We start from the raw sequence: 15,588 nt of genomic DNA, 5'->3' as shown, positions 1-15,588 counted from the left end.
ATTTGGGATAGTTTAAGCATGAAAATGAATAACACTAATGGATTATAACATTCTGAATTCCAAAAAGTCTTTAAGTATACGATCAAACAATAAATACATGAATGAATGGTTGACTAAAGGAAGAAAGGAAAAAATAAGAAGGGCAAACTCACTTACGCTAGAACTTTTTACTTTCTGCACAGTAAACTGTTATAGTACTATTTGATCCAAACAAGAATCATCAATAGATGCTAAAAACATTAGTAAATGTTTGCTGAGGAAAGATATTTACTTAGCTTCAAAGTATCTACCAATAGCTTAATTATTAATTACAAAGGAAAAATAGGTATTTTCTTGTACTGTGGAGAAATTGGGTAAACCCCTCTTAACTAAGCATTCAAAACTAACATCATCAATAATGAGACTAACCAACATCACAAGACACCCATTAAGACACACCAAGGACACACAACCTATGTAGTTTTCCCGCCAAAACTACATAAACTCTGACTAGGCTGGGGGCTGGGGAGGAAATCACATAAACCCCAAATGAGGGACATTATACAAAACACTTATCCTATACTTTTCCAAAATGTCTACGTCTTAAAAGACAGAGAAAGGCAGAGAAACTGTTCCAGATTAAGCTGGGCTAAACAGACATGTCGATTATATGCAATATATGATCCTGGATTGGATCCTGGGTTGGAAAAATTGCCATCAAAAGCTCGCATTGCAAAAGTTGGCAAAATGTGAATATAGACTGTGTAACAAGTAACATTATTGTTATCATTGTTACATTTTTTGAATTTGTTAATTGTACTGTGGTTGTGTTTTGGGAGATGCTGAAGTATTTAGGGATAAAGGTACATGGCATCTGTAATGTACTCTCATCGTTCAGCAAAAATCATACAATATATATGAATACATATAAATCAATAATATATAGAGAAAAAGCAAATGTAAAATGTTACTAAATGGTGAGTGTAGGGGAAGAATAAAACGTACTAGAGTTCGTAGTAGTATTCTTTTAATTGTTCTCTAGGTTAAAAAAAAATTTTTTTTTTATTATACTTTAAGTTTTAGGGTACATGTGCACATTGTGCAGGTTAGTTACATATGTATACACGTGCCATGCTGCTGTGCTGCACCCACTAACTCGTCATCTAGCATTAGGTATATCTCCTAGTGCTATCCCTCCCCCCTCCCCCCACCCCACAACAGTCCCCAGAGTGTGATATTCCCCTTCCTGTGTCCATGTGATCTCATTGTTCAATTCCCACCTATGAGTGAGAATATGTGGTGTTTGGTTTTTTGTTCTTGCGATAGTTTACTGAGAATGATGATTTCCAATTTCATCCTTGTCCCTACAAAGGACATGAACTCATCATTTTTATGGCTGCATAGTATTCCATGGTGTATATGTGCCACATTTTCTTAATCCAGTCTATCATTGTTGGACATTTGGGTTGGTTCCAAGTCTTTGCTATTGTGAATAATGCTGCAATAAACATACGTGTGCATGTGTCTTTATAGCAGCATGATTTATAGTCCTTTGGGTATATAAAAATTTTTTTAAATAAAGTTTTAAAGAACTACAGAGATTTTAAGTAAATACAGTCTTTCTTTTTTGTTTTTAAATAAAGTAGTATTATACCCACTAAAACAGAGAAAAGTAGTACATACTCACTACACTAGAGGTCTGCAAATAAAGTGAAAGTAAATAGTCTTCCTTTCTCCTCTCACATAAACAAAGTTAGAGTTTGGTATATATTTTCTCTACATTTTGCTAAGTTTATAGAACATATATTTAGTCTAATATTAAGTCATTCTTAAAGAGTCACATGAAATGAGCTGCGAACATTTTATTAAGTGTTCCATTGCTTCTAAAACTCATCGGCAAAAAACAACCCAGTGACATGGAACTGGATCTATAAATTTGGAAAAAATCCAGGGCTTATTACCTTTATCTTATCACTTAGAAAACACCTAGCCAGAAGCCAACACACATTTCATAAAGCATAACAATTATTTACATAAGAAATGTATATTTCCTTGCTAGTAACTGTCAACTCCTCGCCATAACTTTTTATGTCTTAAACTCATGTTGTTCCAGTACAAATAGGGGTTCTTTGCCATAATTTACTGTGTCTCTTTATCACTCATAATCACTGACTAAGCCCCAAAGCAAAAGTGGAGGTTTTGTTTTTCCTACCTACAGGTTTATGAGTTATGCTCTTACAGTTTACTGGAATCAACTCAATTTCTGAATTACCTACATTCATGTTAAATACCTGCACGAAAGCAGGATTTGGCAGTTTCCAATTCCTGCTTTCACTCCTGCACTTTCCTATGTCATTTTCCTGGCTCTCCCAAGAATAGAAGAAAAGGTATTATGTAGGTATCCTTGGGGAGGGGGGAGTGGAGTGAACGGGTTACAATTAATATTTTCCTATCAAAATCTGTTTCATGTCTCATAAAATCTTTTTCACATCGAACAATCATATAAGAACATGTTCCTTTTACTAAAGTTGTACAATCTAAAGCTAAAATATTAGCATATTATATAAATAACTGACTATAAATGGATGGAGCAGGTTTAGTTTTCTCTTCGTACCTGGTCAATTAGAGGTTTCAGAGTCAAAAACTAAAGAACAGGGGTTCTAGCCTCCTGGATTTCATTTGCCCCTCCTGGGGCAGCTTAATACATTTCGCAAAGCTCTATTTCCCAATCCATAAAATGGGGACAATAATGCTTCCTATAAAGGACTTAAAGAATTGATCAGCTAAAAGGGCTAGGTTCAGTCCAAGGTAAGACATGGATTTATTACTTGGCTACTATTAAAAATTTTTATTGATCGAGAAATGGGGGAAAGGGAAAGTGACTTTCTCATACCCAGTACCTTTCTGTTTTGTGTACGGATGGGCTTTAAAAGCTCTCCTTTCTTAATGTCTTCCAAAAACCTATAGATTCCCCAAGGCAGAGATCTCTCAGTCCTTCTAACCTGGCTTCAACAATTGGAAACACAGCTGGTGATCACACAATTACACAGCACCGCTGGGAGGAAACTCACAAAGTGCTACCATTTGGGTTTCCTTCTCTAATCAATTGCTATGGTTCACTGGCAGCAGTTAGTGAAAAAAATGAAATCATTCAGGGAGATTAAAGGATATTTATGGGAAAGTTCACTTTAAAAAGATATTGAACAATAATTTGCCAAAACAGGGCGTAAATAGAAATGACCAAAACCAGCTCCAGAGGGTCGCTACTGAAGTTATCAATGCTGCTGAGTCCCTGCAGGTCAGCTCTGTAATTACTTTTATTCTCATGGTACCAAACTGAATGTGACAACCATGTTATATCTCATTCCTGAGAAGGATGACAGTTCTAAGAGCTCTGAGCTCAACTAGGACCAGCACAAATCCCAGGCTCTGAAAGCCAAGACCCTTTTCTGATTTTACTAGGAGGACAGCTCTCTGTCTGGCACCTATTAATTCTATATAATACAAAGACCATCACTGTTAGCCTTAAGTAGAGGTGAAATCCAAGAAACAGGTACTGCATATTTCAGTTAAAAAAAACAGTGTCTTATCTTTTAAAAGACAACTGCTGATGACCAGAAGTTCAAGCAGAGAAAATGGAAAGGGTATAAAAACTTCACACATTACTCTTTACCGACCCCTCTTGGCTGCCCAGGGAAGAGAAAAGCTTGAACCCTGGGAAGGTCTAAAATCTCACCTCTGCCTCCAGGAGAGCTCAGAGAACATTCGGTCTTTCATGCCCTGGAAAGAAATCCTCTTACTTCAGCTGACCCCTAGTAGAACTCAACCCTAAAGCACACGCTGCAATAATTTCTATTTATGGGGCTCCCAGAATGGAAATTGGGAAACGGCCTCGTGGATCAGTCCCAAAGGCCTTGCTAGGTCCCTTGCAGCCCTGTGACCCTCTAACTCGAGGTTGAAAAAGCTTACATAAATGGTATCGTGACTGTTTCTGTCAGCTGGAAAAGACCTTACCTCTTTCTCTATTTTGAGGAGCTTCTTTACAGCCACCTCCTTGTCCTGTGATATCCATTTGGCTCGATAAACACTCCCAAAACTTCCTCCACCGCAGTTTTCAAAAAACTGCAAGTCATCAAATTTAATTTGCACAAAGGAGGCACCGAGAGACGACATCTCATAATGACAAAGTATTATACTTCCACAAAATCTGCAGAAAGAAAGAAAAAGAAAAGCTGAATTACAAATACATTAGGCTAAATCCTCTGAATCCTACTTTAGATAATATATCATGAACGAGTCCTGTGAAACTTCCAGAAAGTCACGGTGACTTAGGAAGAAGAAAAGCAAGATTATAAACAAATCGAAAACACTCACCCTGGCAGCCCACGCAAAATTCAACAACAACCTGCCCAGACTTTGAAACACAGCTGCCCACAGAGAAATGGCTCAGATATCCCTCAGACAAAACCTGCAGCAGCACTTCCTACTCATCCCAAGGAGCTCTGCCGAAAGGCTACTGTGTCACCAGGTCTCCTCTCAGGAAGCCCTGACAGACGGGAAGCATGCTTTCCACAGCAAGCTTGCATAGCTCCCCTGGCATCTGAGGCATGCCACCTCTCCACGCTGCACTCACTTCACACAAAATATACACAACCTAAGCCACCGAGCATCCTGGTACACAGCCAGCCAAACGGCTGCAAACTGAACACACAATAAACGTTTAGACTCCAAAAACAAACTTTCAGGTTAGGGATGACAGAAAAGCTGGACTGTTTGCCAGAAGTGGCTCTCTGGACTGTATACTGTAACAAAACTTAAAGAGTAGAAAAAATTTGCCCTTGATTACAATATATTAAGTCATCGAAAGAATACTGCCAAGGACGTTAAAAAATATTATGCTTGTTTCCAAAGAAACGTATTACCCCCCCAGAGATTATTTTAGTGATCTTTCCTACAGTCTAAGGAGTTTTACTATTCTCCAGGTAAGTGGCCATTGTTAACACCCTATGCCAAACCATAGATTAGTGAGACTTACAAACACAAAAACTGGACTAAAATTGGGTTAAAATTTTGAACCTACATAAAATGCTTAAAAATAGTGGATAAAAAAGTTTGTGTACTATTTTATCCCATGTGTACTATTTTATGTGGTTTATACTATTCTTGCAAAAAGTATAAACCAAAACCTTAAGAGGGACAAATCTATATTTCTAGGACATTCTACAAAACATCTGGCCTAGGCTCCTTGTAATTATGAATGTCATGAAAGTTTTTGTTTGTTTTTTGCAGAAAAACTTCTAGCATAAGGAAAACTCAAACACAATAACTAGGCTGGGTGTGGTGGCTCACGCCTGTAATCCCAGTACTTTGGGAGGCCGAGGCAGGTGGATCTCTTGAGGTCAGGAGTTCGAGACCAGCCTGGCCAACATGGCAAAACCCTAAGCATACAAAAATTAGCCAGGTGTGGTGGCAGACACCTGTAATTCCAGCTACTTGGGAGGCTGAGACATGAGAATTCCCTGAACCCAGGAGGTGGAGGTTGCAGTGAGCTGAGATAGTGCCACTGTACTCCAGCCTCGGCAACAGAGCGAGACTCCATCTCAAAAAAAAAAAGAGAAACACGATGACTACATATAATTTATGATCACTGGATTCTGGATAAAAAAATCTATAGAAAATATTATTGGGATATTAGAGAAATCTAAATATTAACTATAAATTAGATGATATTATTTTATCCATGACAAATAATGGTATTTTTGTTTTATAGATGGATGTCCTTGGATGTATTGCTTGGGAAATGCATGTAGCCATTTTAAAGTATGACGTCTATAATTTACTTTAAAATGGTTCAGTCCTCATCCCTGTCCCCCGACACACACACTCAAAAAAGTACATAGGAATAGAGAGAGGGAGAGAGAAAGCAAGTGTGCCAAAACGTTAAGAACTGGCACATCTAGGTGACAGGTATCTGGACATTTTACTACTCTTTCCATTCTTCTGTGAGTTTTTTTTTTTTTTAAAATAAAAAGGTAGAAGGGGTTGGTTTGTATCCATATAAACTGGCAACATTTCTCCATAAAAAGCCTGGGGCTCTGCTGAGTGAAGTGCACAGGCAGCTCAAAGATCTTAGCACGCAGCTGGCTAGCCATCCCATTTCAGGAAAATCAGGTCACTGAAGAATGCTGATTTCTCACATGAAGTCAAACGCTGCTCTACTTTGGGGAGAAGGCGAGAAAGAGGAAGGGTTATTTGTTCATCCTCTAAAGTTTAGAAGATACACTCCACATAAAAATATGAGTGAGGGAAAGATCATAGTATCCAAATATAGTCTATAAACATATGTGAATCAACAGTTTACGTTACCAACTTTTTTGTAATTCCTATTTAGTTAAACATGGAAAAGAACAAAATTTGGATAAAATTCAGGAATGTTGCCAAGGGTAGGTATATAGAGTATGCAAGCTAAAAAGTTTGTTCAACCAAACGTCAAACACCATTTGCAAGGTTCCCTCAGCATTACAGACACTAGGTTTACATTTTTGTTAATTATTTTTATAAAAGCATTAAAATGAAATTGAACTACAAAGCTTATCATAAAAAATAGAAGTTTCCTGTCTCCCCATTCCCCATACCCAATTCCCACCCTCTAGACGCAACTAATTTCAACTCCTTTAGCATTTTCTTCTGGCACTGAACTCTGTATTTCGAAAGAATGTGCTTATATTACTATTTCTTGATTTTCCATTTTAGATATTATCTATTAACTTCTGTGGAAGACAAGAATTTAGTTCTCATATATCACTCTCTACCTCCATGCATACAAGCATGGCATACTTGCCCAAACCTCCCAGCTTCCAACCGTACTGTAACATTTGGTTAAGTCAATAGTCAGTGTTTACAGTAATCCAACAAAGTAAACATTATTCCCAGCAGTGCCATGTAGGATTCAATAATTACATTTCCTTTCTTGGATAACGTTTGGATTCTCTTAGAGTTATTAGTTGCCCTGTTTTTGCTTTTTTGTTGTTGTTTGCTTAGCTTTTTACACTCCTAACACATTCCCCTCATTAATCTCTCCCACGAGCTGCAAAACTCCTCTCAATAAAATTAAAACAGGTAATTTCTCTCTTTTTTTTTTACTCTTTCGTTCTATTGTTTTTAGAGACACTCCTTCTAGGCCCTTCATCCTGATTCAGTCTGGCTGGAATGGTTGCTCTCTAGGCCTGACTTGGACTGGGACTCCTGTTGGCTACCATCCTAAGAATTTCCTTCACCTTTTTCCTCTGTGAGAACCTTGTCTTTGGATTTCCCATCTTCCCTTTCTTGGTTTATTCCCTTGTTTTGACGACACATATCTCCCATTAGCTACCTGAAAAGAACACACAGAATAGAATTTTTTGAGAATCTGTATATCTTAAAATGTCTTGATTGGTAGCCTGGTTGGGCATACAATTCTAGGTAGGAAATGATTTTCCATATACTTTTGAAAGTATTACTTTATTTTCTCCTAGTTTCTAATGTGGCTACTGAGCAGTCTGATGTTACTGATTATTAACCGTTTTTATATTATTTTTTCCTCTCTGAAAGATTTTAGGATCCTCTATTGATCCCAGGAATCCTGAATTTTAATAGGATATGTTTAGGAATGAGTCTTTTTCATTCATTGGTAGGACACTCAGTGAACTCTTTCTATCTGTAACTCATGTATTCTAATTCCAAGAAAGTTTCTTGTGTTATTCATTTACCACTTATAGCCACTTTGACTTCATGTCGTCTCATTTCCCATACACACATGAGGAACTGCCTGCACTTCCCAATATACACTGACCTCTCACATCTCCACATTTCTACACAGGCTAGTGTCTCTGCTTCAAATACTTTTCTCTGCACAGCAAACTCCTATCCCTGACCACCTCTTTTGAGTCTCCTGAGCACACCTGAATTCTCCCTCTCATGTGCCACAGCACCTTTCTTTACCCATTTATCTTTCCCACTTAATTCCCACCAGACTATAAATTCCCTAAAGTCAAAACTCAGTTCTGTTTACATCTGGATCCTCAGCACCTACTACACAGCCAAGTACACAGTTAGGCAGCTTTTCCATTAAAAAAGCATTTGTTGAATAAGTGAGTAAATAGTTTCTGGTTATTCTTCCATTATACCTTTTGTAGCTGGAAAGGTTTCAACCAAGTCATGTAAAACTTAAGGTGTGTAATTTTTACAAGTGCCCCGGAGGGTTCTGAAGCAAATCCTGATTTGGAAACTGCTGCCTAGGCTTCTTCGGAGAGTGTATTTGGGACTTTCAGTACTGGGTCCCTCTGAATCCCAGGGTCAGGGAAGAAGGAGGAGTAGAGAAATCCTTTCCAAAACAAAGGTAGAGGTCTGAAGCAGGATGAGATCAGTATGAATTCATGTAAGCCTTATGCTGCAGAACAAGCCCAGGGAATGTGGATGAACTGAGGATCAGTCACAACTGACACTGACCTAAGGGTGCCAGAAAAAGGCTGACCTTTGAGAAGCACACTTCTCCAGGATTTCACCACTTGACAGGAGGCAACTAGCCAGGTTCTTCACAGAATCACTGCTATTTTGTGATACACCATGCCACTTTGGGAACTGGCTAGTTGTGAATGGAACTATCCAATTACTTGAATGTTTTATTGAAACCATAAAAAATTAAGTTCCATCTGAATACCGAATAAACTAGTAATCTAGGGTATATGAGTACAGGTTTAACTCCAGTGAGCTTGGCAAAGCATCATGGATGTAGCTGAAAAACTTGGTTGAGATTTCCACTCCCATATACATGAAAGTTAAACCATATATATATTTTTTCCCCTTGAGTTTTCTCTCCTTTAAGAATCATTTTTCTAAGGGGATCAATTTATGACAAGAAGAATGAAAAATCTGAGTGCTAGTTATTTATATTTAAAGCGTATTGGGGAAGACTGCTACTTGATAAAATTATGTTCTAATTTTTCAAATGTATTCTCCACTAAATGAATATACCAGAATTTAATAAAAAGTCATCTATATAAATTTATTCACATGGTATATCAAATCAAATCCAACGTTTTCATCTCACTGTATTAAAAGAACTGTTTTGGCCAGGCATGGTGGCTCACGCCTGTAGTCCCAGCACTTTGGGAAGCCGAGATGGGTGGATCACTTGAGGTCAGGAGTTCAAGACCAGCCTGGTCAACATGGCAAAACCCCATCTCTACTAAAAATGCAAAAATTAGCCAGGCATGGTGGCATGCATCTGTAATCCCAGCTACCTGGGAGGTTGAGGCAGGAGAATTGCTCGAACCGTAGAGGCAGAGGTTACTGTGAGCCAAGATCGCGCCACTGCACTCCAGCCTGGACAACAGAGTAAGGCTCTATCTCAAAAAAAAAAAAAAAAAAAAAAAGAATTGCTTTTACACAAAAAAGGCAATTTTGCTCCACGCAACAATGTTCAGTTTTAGTTCTGTGGCATTCTAACTGTTGTTTTATAAACTCTCAAAGCTGTTTTAAATGTTAAGTATCTACCATACAATACTGAAGGGTAAGTTAGAGCAGAAATGTCACAAAAATCAAAGTAAAATAAGGCATCACAACTCTGTAAATGTTGAAAATCAATAATTTGGTGGTTGAATCCAATCATTTCACTACTTGAGTAGAATGTCAAAAAATTTTTAATTTAAAATTTTCCTTAAATTAAAATTCAAAAACATTTAACTATTAACCAAATTGCTGAAAGCATATATAGCAGCATCACCTAATTATGAAAAGTTGGAACATAAGAAGGTAGGAAATCTTAAAGAATTATTTTACTTTTTAAAGTTTTCAATCTTCTAGTCCAAAAAAATAGACTTAAGTTTCTCTATTCACAGACCTATTTTGCTTCTTGATTTTTCAGATCCATGTTGACCTCAAATAAGTCATTTACCTTTTCACTGTTACTTTTGCCCCAAATTAAAAACAAAAATGACCCCACTACAGTTCTAATGTTAAAAAGCAAGGTTTTAGAATTAGATTGATAGGAGTTTGAACTCTCCCTCCACCTCTCGGTAACTTTAACAAATCACTTTTTCTCAGACTGTGGCATTTCCAGATGCATAAATAAAAAATTTCAAATCTTTTCCATTCAATGTCACAAAACTGATAGCCCCAAAGTTATCAAGTTTGCATAGTATTTGACTTCATTGATACATCTCACTTCCAAATAAGAGATATTTCAACAGGGAAGTAGCATGATTCAGGGTAAAGACCCCTACTAGAGAGATCTATGAGCAGATCTGTTATTAGCTACTTGGGCAAGGCACTGTGTCTCTCTGACCTCACTGTTCTCACTGGCAATAATACCAGTGCTGTGAAAGTGCATACGTGAGCACAGTGCCTAGTATATGGTATACATGCAATTAATGGAAATTATGGTTTTCTCATTATTTTAATAACCCTTGATATCATATTTAGCCATCTGTTCCTTCAGTTTTTATGGTCAGGTATGCTCTCCTCAATAGCTTTCCTCTCCCCATTTTCAGAATTGTTTTATATTATATCTCTTAGTTTTGTAGAGCAATTATTAACAAATAAAGGTGCTATTGATCCCTAAATCCTTTCCCTCTCTTTGCCTATTTTCTAATTCTTTCTCATTCCTCTGTTTAACTGCCGTTTTTGGTTTTGGTCATTTCTGAAAGATCTTATTAGTAAGTAATTATAATTTCTTTTAAGCTTTTTTCATAATGTATTTAAATTGCTAAAACACAATACTTTTCTCTTGTTTTGCACTTTTTGGACATTAGCATTGCTAAGATCTATTTATTCAATGATAGCACTCACTTTGGTAGGGTGCTGGAGCATCCCCTCCTTCCCCAGTGACCACGGTCTTCTTTCAGACATTATCTGCTGCACAGTCAATTGGATGTCTAACCCAAGAAAACTTAACCTGCTTATCCAATACCTGCAAGTGATGATTTTTTTAAAAAAATTAAATCTACTTTGGCCGGGCACAGTGGCTCACACCTGCAATCCCAGCATTTTGGGAAGCGGAGGTTGGAGGATCACTTGAGCTCAGCTGGGGCAACATAGGGGGATCTCATTTCTAAAAGTAAAAATAAAAATCTACTTTATGAAAGGATTAACTTTACTAGAAAAAAGGTCTTTGAACTTTCTCTGGATGTTTCTATCTTGTGGTTTTATATGGGCCTATATTTCTGAATTTAGATCCTTCCTCTTTTCCTGTCCCTAATTCATACTTTCCTTTCCCCCTTCTTCAAAAAGTAAGGTTGCCAGTTTACTTTTTATACAATATAGGAAGAAAAACTTACTTGTTTTATCATGACCTGGATGTGACAAAAAAGATACTCTTTGAAAAGAGCTTTCAATATTCAGCAAATTATTTTGCCAAACTTGCTGCCTTGATATTTATGCTAGTATTATTTCAGCCTCTTTAACATAGATCAGTGAATAAATTAATAATATGTGCTTTATCATCATGTGTATAAAAAGAACACCACTTGGAATCACTGTTCTGCAATTTTTTTCCCCTGAGTCTTATCTTCAAAAAAATGAGGAAAGCTCTGGTTCAGTGTATTTGTCCGTAACACCAAGGTCAAAGATTCAAAGATTCTATTCCTCAACAGGACTGCTGTTCTACTATTTTTTTTTAATCACTAAAAAAGATAAAAGCTGGCTGGGTACAGTGGCTCACACCTGTAATCCCAGCACTCTGCAAGGCTGAGGCAGGAGGATCGCTTGAGCCCAGGAGGTCGAGGCTGCAGTGAGCTATGATTACGCCACTGCACTCCAGCCTGGGCGACAGTGAGACTCTGTCTCAAAAAAAATAAAAAATAAAAAATAAAAAAATAAAAGTTGCAAGACTAGGTATATGAACAGAACCAACTCGTACTGTGTCTACCAGATATTTCCTTTCTTCCTCCAAGGCTGCTCCTAGAAAAATAGTGTATCTTATACAGAGTAGGTTGGGTTCAGTAAATAGGACTTCAGGTATAGATATCTGAGAGAACCCAACTTTAAATAAGAATCTAAAAAGCAGAATAGCCATTGTTTCATGTTTTCCCCCTTCCTCTATCTTTACAATATAAGTAATGTAACTCTCTAGTTAGAGCAATGGTAAGAATAAAAATAAGCTAAACATTCTTATTGAAATATTAAAGTAATTTAGTAGTGAGGCATTCTTATTGAAATAATTAAAGTAATTTAATAAAAGTCAACTTCCACAACACACTTCCTTACCAAAAGTATTGTTACCAGAAGTAAAAGATGGGAGGCACAGGAATGTAGCTGGTGGGAGCACTTAACGCCACAGAAATGCTGCGTGGAAACATGTCTGTGCTCAAACAGAAGCCCAACAAGGAAACATGAAGTGGATACAACCTACGGCCACGGCATGGGCCGCTGCGTGGGCTTGTTGTGTTGAGTAACTGGGAGCTTCTTGCAGCAGGAGGAAGAGAATGGGGCCAGAGTTGAATAAAGTGAGGGTGCACGGAGAGGGGAGATTTCTAGGGCTTGGCCAGAAGAGGAATTCACAGGTGTCAGGACTGGGGATGAGGAGAAAGCCGTAGCCTATGAGTAAACAAGGGTCACTTCAGTTCGCTACCTCCCACCTATCCTGCCCCCACCCTAGGTCTTGCTGCTACTCAGCCCTTGTTTGTACCCCAAATCGTTTTCTGTCAAATAGAAAGTATCAGACCATCCTGGCTGCTGACAGACAGGTACAACTTTGGACTGAGTGCCTGGAATGAATACTCCCTGAGAAGGGTGAATGCAAGAGTTAAAACATGGCAACCTCAATGTAAGATGAAGGGTGAAAGGAATGGGGATGGTAAAACTAGGGAAGACTAAGACCTTATATTATGTTTTGATGATCAAGAGGCAAGGCTATCTGTGGATGAAAGTTACAGAAAGAATTCCTGGTTCTTTGGGAGGCCAAAGTGGGAGTATCGCTTGGGGTCAGGCATTTAAGACCAACTTGGGCAGCATAGTGAGATCCCATCTCTACAAAAAATAAATAAATAAAAATTAGCCAGGTGTGGTGGTTCATGCCTGTAGTCCCTGCTACTTAAGAGACTGAGGCGGGAGGATAGCTTGGGCCCAGGAGTTCAAGGTTGCCATAAGCTATGATTATGCCACTGCACAAAGTGAGAACCTGTCTCCAAAAAAAAAAAAAAAAAAAAAAAGGATTCCTGGTTTAGAGTTGGCCAACAAGAAAATCTGCCACCCTCTTTAGTAGTGAGTGACCCATCACCAAGAGCGTTCAATGGGATGTGCGGTGTAGAGTGGGAGTGGGAGACTCTTGCATCAGCTAAGAGGGCAGAATGAAACCACTTTAAGACCCACTCCAACCCTGTGAGTTGATGACTAATCTACTATAGACAGTCTCCCTCCTTTTCTGAGGGAAGCAGTCATGAACCCGACACCAAACATCATGGAGAAGCACAGTGAACCACATCAGTGATGGAAATAAAGGAAATGATTTGGCCATCTTCTTCAATTTCTCCTCCCAAACTGGGTGAGAAGCTAAGAGCCACATTCCAGGTTTCTATCCTAAAACTTTCCTCTTCCTTCCCCCCAATTCCCAAAGCAAAGAGATCTCTTTGTCTTGAAAGCCATAGTATAACCACCTAACATCAAAACTCTTTGGATGATGATCTACCCCTATTCTTTTATCAGCAAAATGGAATTGCACTACCCCATGCAGTATTGGGCTGCAGAGCTTAATGGTGCAGGACTCTTTATCAGGACCAATCCCATGTTCCTCGTGTGCTTATTCCCATACGTGGTATTACACAGTACTGTGCAGAAGGTGATATGAATAAACAGCTGTCCTACAGCATCAATTTCACTTTAACACTATGGGGAGTAAGCCAGGCAAGGTGGCACATACCCTCAGCCCCAGCTACAGGGAAAGTTCAGGTGGGAGGATTGCTAGAGCACAGGAGTTCAAGGCCAGCCTGGACAACATAGCAAGACTCTGTTTCTTTAAAAAAAAAAAAAAAAAAAAAAGATTTGTCTTTTTTTAAAATATGTGTCTGTATCGATTTGTTCAATTTAAGTAAAACAATGTAGGACAGAAGAGAATGCAAAATCCACATAAATTTTTAAGATTAAATATAACATTTTAAAGCAAGTACTTGCTTGCATTGGGGTATCTGTGGCTATATGGACAAATTTTTGAAGGAAAACATTCATTTATCCCCACAATAGAGTACTTTGGTAGAAAAGTTTAATAAGTAAAGATTTATTACATGACGTGCAGACAGCAATTCTTTCCTTTTCTTTTTGGTTTTCTTAAATGGAAGCCTGGAGATGAGTCCAGAACGAAGGGTATTGGGGCCTTGCTCAAAATTAGCTATAAAAATGGTTCCAAGTGGTTCTAAAGCACACTTTAGAAACGCTTATACTCAAAGCAGGAGAGTAGTTATGAAAACCTACATACCCACTACATAAGTATAACTTGGGAACAGGACAGGGTACCAAAGGCAAGCCTTAGCTGGAAGAGCTGAGTGCTGTGGTAGGAATGCTCCCACCAAAATTCATGTTGAAACTTAATTACTTAATTGCTAATGTAACAGTACTGGGAAGCAGAACCTTTAAGAGGTGATTAGGTCATAAATGGATTCTCACTGTTATCCTGGGAGTAGGTTAATTATCTCAGGAGTTCACTTTTTCTCTTTGTCTTTCATGGCTTGCTTTTGCCTTCCACCCTTCCACAATGGGTGATTCTCACCAGATGCCAGAGCCATGCACCTGGACTTTCCAGGCTCCAGAACCATGAGCCAAATAAATTACCCTTGTTCCTTGTAAATTACCCAGGCTGTGATAGACTGCTCTAGCAGCAGAAAACAGACTAGGACAGTGGGCAAGCAGCTCTGTGTATAACTTGAGAGATGTAGTAAAACATCCTTCTTTACCACATTGATACAGTGGCTGAAATTTCAGGCACTGTTACAAGCATTTCTATGTGCTTTCTCATAAAGTCATGCACCACATAACTATGTTTTAGTCAACAATGGACTGCATATATAACAGCGATCCCGTAAGATTGTAATAAAGCTGAAAAATTCCTATTGCTCAGTGATGGCACAGTTTCCTAACATCATAGCACAATGCATTACTCATGTGTTTGTGGTGATGCTGGTGTAAACAAACTTATTACGCTGCCAGCTGTATAAAGGTACAGCACATACAATTATGTACAGTGCACAATGCTTGATAAGGATAATGACTGTGTTACTCATTTATGTATTTACTATACTTTTTATTCTCATTTTAGAGCATACTCTTTCCACTTTAAAAAAAAAAAAAAAAAGAAAGTTAACTGAGGCAGGTCCTTCAGGAGGTGTCCAGAAGAAGGCATTGTTATCATAGGAGATGGGGAGACGGCAGCTCCATACACATTACTGCCCCTGAAGACCTTCCAGTGAGCCAAGATGTGGAGGTAGAAAACAGTGATATTGACGATCCTAACCCCATGTGGGGCTAGGCTGATGTGTGTGTTTCTGTCTTAGTTTTTAACAAAGTTTAAGGAGCAAAACAAATTTTTTTTAAATTTAAAAATAGAAAAAAAATCTTACAGAATAAGGATATAAAGAATTTTTG

At 38.2% G+C, this 15,588-nt stretch overlaps 1 protein-coding gene across 3 annotated transcripts in view; it reads right to left on the bottom strand.

Annotated features, from left to right (window-relative positions):
* MAP3K20 (mitogen-activated protein kinase kinase kinase 20) overlaps nucleotides 1-15,588 on the bottom strand; it is a 193,358-nt gene that overhangs the window by 172,573 nt on the left and 5,197 nt on the right. For 2 of the 3 annotated variants that reach the window (XM_034954519.3, XM_034954521.3), the window contains exon 2: nucleotides 3,994-4,186. The exons of the other annotated variant lie outside the window; for it this stretch is intronic. In XM_034954519.3, coding sequence (XP_034810410.2) covers nucleotides 3,994-4,152 — 159 coding nt within the window. In that variant the 5' untranslated portion in view covers nucleotides 4,153-4,186. The remainder of the gene's footprint in view (nucleotides 1-3,993; nucleotides 4,187-15,588) is intronic. 3 annotated transcript variants of the gene reach the window in all.

The sequence above is a fragment of the Pan paniscus genome, chromosome 13 (genome assembly GCF_029289425.2).
Source record: "Pan paniscus chromosome 13, NHGRI_mPanPan1-v2.0_pri, whole genome shotgun sequence".
Lineage (NCBI taxonomy): Eukaryota > Metazoa > Chordata > Mammalia > Primates > Hominidae > Pan > Pan paniscus.
The sequence above is the reverse complement of the archived record's forward strand: the minus strand, read 5'-3'. Positions and strand labels throughout refer to the sequence as shown.